We start from the raw sequence: 6,367 nt of genomic DNA, 5'->3' as shown, positions 1-6,367 counted from the left end.
TTCATAGACTTATGATGTGCCATTTGAGCTGTACCAGGTATCAGATTAGGTTGTGTTTGGATGGTGTTGAGTGCACTGTTGCCCAAATTGACACCTTAAATTCTGTTGATATATTTATGCGTGCAACAGAAATTCCACCCTTGTAGAAAACAGTCATGAAGACTCCAAAATCATCCAAAGATATTTTTTCTCAATTTATTGGAGGGTGAAGTCATATGTGTAATGCATGTTGTTGGCTGCTGAGGAACTGTTATATCGCCCTCATAGTTTATTGCCTCTCTGAGATAATATGATTTGAGAACCTCACCATTTGCATTTGCGTCTCCTGTTTCATTACAGTAATGGAGTTAGCTCTACTTTGTGCACTTTGTGCATTGAATAGAAGGAAGGGTCTTGTGCCAGTTGCAATTAAAGGAAGTTAGACACAATTGAAATTGAGACGCCACTCCTTGGAGTTTCCATAGCAATAACCAACGGTATACGACATTGGCCTTATAATCACTTGGAAATGAAATGCAAACAAGCTGTTAGTTCTTTTGATATGTTCTAATATCCCTAGTCCCACTTTCCCTGTTAAAATATAATTACATTTGTAAGTCAGAAAGCACTTTAGCTCTTGCTGAAAGCTTTCACAGAGTCATTGATCATACATAATTGTGTACTTTGAAGTGGTTTCGGCTGTGATAATGTTGCTCGTGAGAAAAACCACAATAAACAAACAAGTCATAATAAACAAACAACATGTAATAGAACCAAAGTGTTATTTTTATTAGTAATTAAAATGATTTTATTGTTATGGCACATTCAAATTGACAGATTAAACAACCCATTAAAACATTTAAGAGATACAATTAAGAGTATACTAATGAAAAATAAGTGGTCACCTCAGTGAAACACCAATCCTGGTTTCAGGGAGTATTTCTTAGAAAAAGGAAACGACAGTTAAGGCAGAAAGAGACTAAATGATTTCCCTGCAGAGAGAGAGAGAGAGGCCACAAAGCACATGTATCCACATGGTGGAAAACACTTTCCATTTATACTCGGATACAGTAGAAACAGCATCACTACAGTGGGTATGGACGATAGGCTGTCTCTGCTTCACTGGTGTTTAGATAGTGTAATATAAGCTTTCACGACAGGGAAAGTGGCTGGAGCCAATGACACGCAATCCAATAAACTGATGGCCGGTGGCGGTGGCTTTACTGACACCCCCCCTCCAACCACGCTCAAGCCCCCAGCCTGTGGCCGTGCGCTCATATTTGGGAGTAATGCATCACATAACCTGTCCCCTGTGGGGTGTCTTAACAGTCTGATGTTAGGATTTATGCCAAGCGATCAAACATGCCTTATTAGCCTAGCGTAGCCTAGCGCTGGGACTAACGCTCCGCCACACTGGCTCAAAGACCTAGTGTGGTGCTAGCCCTCCCTCTCTCCTTCCCCATTTATGACTACATGCTTAATTAGTCTAGTGAAGCGCTGGGGCTAGGCAGCTAGCTCCTTCACCCACTGCTAGCCCTCCCTCTTGCCCATTTATTATTACATGCTTAATTATCCTAGTGAAGCACTGGAGCTAGGCAGCTAGCACCTTCACACACTGCTAGCCCTCCCTCATGCCCATTTATTATTTACGCTTGATGATCCCTCTGTTAATTCTGGAAAAGAGGAGTATTTCATCAATTATGAAATAGCCGGTCTGTCCAAAAGGAGAGATTGTGATGTTGAGGTTCAGGTAATGGCTTGTAATGAGTTGGCATGAATTATCAGCCATAGAAATAGGATTGCTGGAACAGGCATCCTCAATTAAGTAAATGGTCATGTTAATATTCCATGATTCTATTTCTAAGTTATTGATGACTCTATTTCTATGCTCCCCTATCGCTATTGTTATAAATTGTGTATAATTGCACCCACATTTTGTAGGGATGGTGGTATATTAAGTGCTCTGAGTATCTCGTCTCTCACCACTGTGATTCAGTGTTCCCTTAAAGAAATCAGTGCAAAGGTTCTGAAAGAGCAGCCAAGGCTTAACCTTCCCCTTCGCCTCTCACACACACACGCATGCACACACGCATGCACACACACACACACACACACACACACACACACACACACACACACACACACACACACACACACACACACACACACACACACACACACACACAGGGAGCCGCTGGGGACGCGTGGATCACTCATTACACTGGAGTGTGTGTGGGGGTGTGTGTTACTCGTCTCAGTGGAGTGTGTATGTGATTTGTATGTCATTGAATCCCCCCCTCGAGTGTCTTTGCCCTCCCCTGATAAAAGGAGTATCTCAACATCTGAGGGATTGGGTGGACTTCACAGCAGGGATCAGTCACTCTGAAGAAGAGGGACGGAGGGATTTAAAGAGCATGGGCCAGGAGTGGAAGAGAAGGGATGAAAAAAGAGAAGAGAACTTGATGGCAGGAGGCAGCTCACACATGACCATCACCATTGCTCCCTTACATCCTTGTCTCTCCTTCCCTCGCTCTCTCTCTCCTCCTGCAGCTGTGGCTTTCTGAGCATGCCTCTTCGACATCCAACGGCTGAGCACACACGAGTGGGGGAAGGAAGAGAAGCAAGAGAGGGACGAAAAGAGATTCCAGCAGACCTAGTTTGGGAAGGCACAGACAAACAGCACCTCAAGTAGGAGCAAGGAGGGCAAATATTTAGAGATTTTCACATTAAAGGACATTTGAAACTGGGAGAGTTGACAAAGCTGTGACAATGTGATGGCCATTCACAAGTCCTTTTCGGAGGGGGAAAGAAGATGAGAAAGGAGTGAAAAGGGCTTTTCATTGATGGCTGTGTGTCTCAATGGGCAGTGGGGCACGTCCGGCATTCGATGGTTGACCACACTCTGGTGGAAATTCTAGGACACTCACCTAGAACGGATCGTCGATCAAAGGGACACATTATTTTTATTGTTCCACCTGAATCTCCGCATTAGGAGCTTTCGGTCGTCAAGGGGAGAGCATCTTTGAAGTGAGAGCACTTGTTATTGAAAAGGACAAGAGGCTTCTTGTTTTTCTAGGATTCAACTTCAACTTTTCTAGGTGCTTTCTTTTTGAGGTTGCACACACAGGTCCCTGTTCCCTTCTATGACTCAAAAGGGGTGTACGGGGGATGATTTTGTGGGTCAACAGAAAGAGAACGTTGGAATTGCAGTTGTTCGTTTCCTTTTGTCAACCCAATATATTTGGAATATCACAGTGTTGGGAACGTGTGAGGATTACAATGGAGACGAAACCTATAATTTGTTGCAGTGGATATCCAATACTCACATAATGAACCCTATCCATCATGTTTTTTCACTCCATGCCACGGTATGGAATTAGTGCTGGGGTTGGCAATTCCACATTGGCATCAAACCGGAAATGTAATGCTGCGAATCATTATGATTGATTATGACTGGAGACGTAAGTGTAAGTGCATTGCTGAATCCATTGCGCTTTTTGTTACTGCTCGGGAAGAGCTCCGGGAGAACTCTTTATGCGGCAACTTATCTACAATGTCCAACATCGAAAATGATATCAACCACTGACAGAATTACAAGAACATTAAAGTAGTAAAAGAGACATTCCCAGTTACTGCAGACACTAAAAGACGACAAATCGATGACGTGGAGGCATTGTGTTTAGGGTGTAGAGTTATATAGTTAGGGCTAAAAAAAAAATATTCGGATTTTTATTAGGATCCCTAGGCAGCAATGCAGTTTCAAATGTACTCTGCTTGACTGTTTCCCTGCTTGCTGAGTACTGAATAGAGGTTGAAGGATAACTATTCATATTTATGAGGGTATTTTGGGGGAACTGATGGCAGGTCATGCAAGTGGACCTGTCTTTGTACAAACAGTCATCTGATGATATACCACCAAATGGTGGTACATACTTGATTCAACCAACAGGACTAAAATGAGCTGATGAACAGAGATAGTTACCACAAATTTATTATAATACCTAACCTTCTTTGAACCCAGGTTTTTGCTTTGACCCACAACTTTCATTTATTTTTTATTTGATTTATTTCTTAACTATTTTTTTCTTGGACCTATATCTTTTTCTTGGAACTTCATTTTTGTTTGACCTTTGTTTTGTCTTTTGTCTTGGATCTTGGTTTCCCTTTTTTCCTGGACGTTCACCACCTGGTCAGTATGGTGCCGCCACCACCCGCCAACAAGCTTCATGTGTGCTTGTCGGCCGTCTTGATCATGGGCAGCATGGCACTGATGGACGCCTACTTGGTGGAGCAGAACCAGGGGCCCAGGAAGATCGGTGTGTGCATCATGGTCCTCGTGGGGGACATGTGCTTCCTCATCGTCCTACGTTACGTGGCTGTGTGGGTGGGTTCTGAGGTGCGGACCTCCAAGCGTGGCTACGCCATGATCCTATGGTTCTTCTATGTCTTTGTCCTGGAGATCAAGGTCTACTTCGTCTACCAGAACTACAAGGCCGAGGACGGAAAGGGGAGAAGTTTGGACGGTTGGACTGGCGGCGGTGGCGTAGACGGGGTGGCACGGAAAGCGCTGACATTGCTTCTGTCCATTTGCGTGCCCGTGGTCTACATCACGTTGGTGGCCATCGACCACATGGAGTACGTGCGGCCGCAGAAGAAGAAGGAGGAGATCCGGTGTCGACTCTTCTGGGTGGTGGTGGACTTGCTCGATGTCCTGGACGTGCAGGCCAACCTATGGGAGCCTCAGAGGAGAGGGCTCCCCCTATGGGTGGAGGGACTCATGTTCTTCTACTGCTACATCCTGCTGCTGGTGCTCCCGTGCGTGTCGCTGAGCGAGATCAGCATGCAAGGGGTGAACATCGTGCCCCATAAGATGATGCTCTATCCGATTCTCAGCCTGGTGACTATTAACATTATTACTCTCTTCATTCGAGGTGGGAACATGATCTTCTATAGGGACTCCAGGGTGTCTGGGATACTGATGGGTAAAAATGTGATCGCCATTGTTCTCAAGACATGCAGTTTCGTCCAGTATCGGAAGCATCTCGGCGAGGTCCCGTCGCCCGCCCTTGGGGTAGAGATGCAGAAGAATTGCGTTGTCCACGGCCCAAAAGTGACTATGCCTGTGCCCATGCCGATGCCCATGCCACCCCAAGTAGTGATTCAAGACTTCACAACGTTTCCCGAAGAGATGGTGTGTGTGAGTGACACAGAGGTTGAGCAAACGTGACACAGATCCGGGTGAGAAAATAATAAAGATACCTAACACATAAGCTTTATTATAGGACATTATAAAATACACATTCATGCGTATAACAAGTTATTAAGCATGATGCCTGCAGGGTTTTAGTAAAGTGTCACCAGAACAGTTGACACAAGGAAGCAGCGTAGGGTCACGACAAGTAGGGTCACAACCATTTCCTTGGACCAGGGAGGAAATTACAGTAGGAAGAAGTGAATGTGCCCCTCCCAATAAGGATGATCTAATGAAGAACAAAAAACAAAAATGAAAGATTAAAGGGATACTTGTACTTGTATAAGATATTGTGCAGAACAAAGTATGATGTACCTTTTAATTTGGGGATGTTTTTTTTGTCTCTTTGTGCACCTGTAAAACTACCTACAAATATTAATGTGAGGTGCTGGATACAGTAAATGAAAGATATTCCGCACACTTTACGGATCATTGCTGTGTTTATTATTTATTTGAGTATTGTGAAGAGGCCGTACAATGAACAGTAGTACCTTCACTCTGACCGGTCCTCCTTTCCAAACTGTTTTCGTTCTAATGCTGTTTGAGCGTCAATGTCAACCATTTTGTATTGAATGACTTGTCTTTGATAAATGAGCCCTGTATTGAAAGAGTTCAGGTTGTGGTTGTTATGTATTTTGCATTCGATTAAGTGATATGCGTGACACTGAAGAGCTTTAAAAGCCAAAAAGAGCAATTTAAAGTATTTATTTTGCAATAATTTTGCGAAGAAAAGTTGGCTTTTTTTCTTAGACAATTTCTTACTGTTCACTGTGGTCAACAAAATAAGATCGAAGAAAATACTTTCATGCGACTGGAATATGTGTACTCAAAAATAGGCCTTTATCAAATATGTGCTGAATATGAAAATGAGAGACGTCTGCTGACTTGTTCTGACATGCGCTTATGGAGCTGTACGTGTATTATTGCAAAGACAGGTATTTGTTTTTGAAAGAAGACGTTTGCTCAAAGAGAGAGATTCTACACACATTCGTGTTCAGACAGAGAAATCACAAGACAACTTCTGTCCTGTGAAATCTACATATTTTTCTTTTAAATAATTGAGGCATGGCTGTTCTCTTCACTTCCTCCATTCACCCTCGGAAGATGCGTTGACCTTTTTCAAAAGTACAATTTCAG

The 6,367-nt window shown here is 43.4% G+C and overlaps 1 protein-coding gene across 1 annotated transcript; it reads left to right on the top strand.

Annotated features, from left to right (window-relative positions):
- The first annotated feature begins 4,163 nt into the window (after nt 1–4,163).
- Nucleotides 4,164–5,234, top strand: LOC135526641 (transmembrane protein 121-like). Its single transcript, XM_064955159.1, has one exon. It carries the CDS (start codon nt 4,175–4,177, stop codon nt 5,204–5,206), a length of 1,032 nt encoding a protein of 343 aa, XP_064811231.1. The 5' UTR covers nt 4,164–4,174; the 3' UTR covers nt 5,207–5,234.
- The last annotated feature ends 1,133 nt before the right edge of the window (nt 5,235–6,367 follow it).

The sequence above is a fragment of the Oncorhynchus masou genome, chromosome 5 (genome assembly GCF_036934945.1).
Source record: "Oncorhynchus masou masou isolate Uvic2021 chromosome 5, UVic_Omas_1.1, whole genome shotgun sequence".
In the NCBI taxonomy this organism is placed as follows: domain Eukaryota; kingdom Metazoa; phylum Chordata; class Actinopteri; order Salmoniformes; family Salmonidae; genus Oncorhynchus; species Oncorhynchus masou.
Note: the sequence above shows the minus strand (reverse complement) of the source record. Positions and strands in the feature narration are given on the sequence as shown.

What these genes read in the sequence shown, in the direction of transcription:
- LOC135526641 (XM_064955159.1), top strand. Translation starts at nt 4,175, where the DNA reads ATGGTGCCGCCACCACCCGCCAACAAGCTTCATGTGTGCTTGTCGGCC.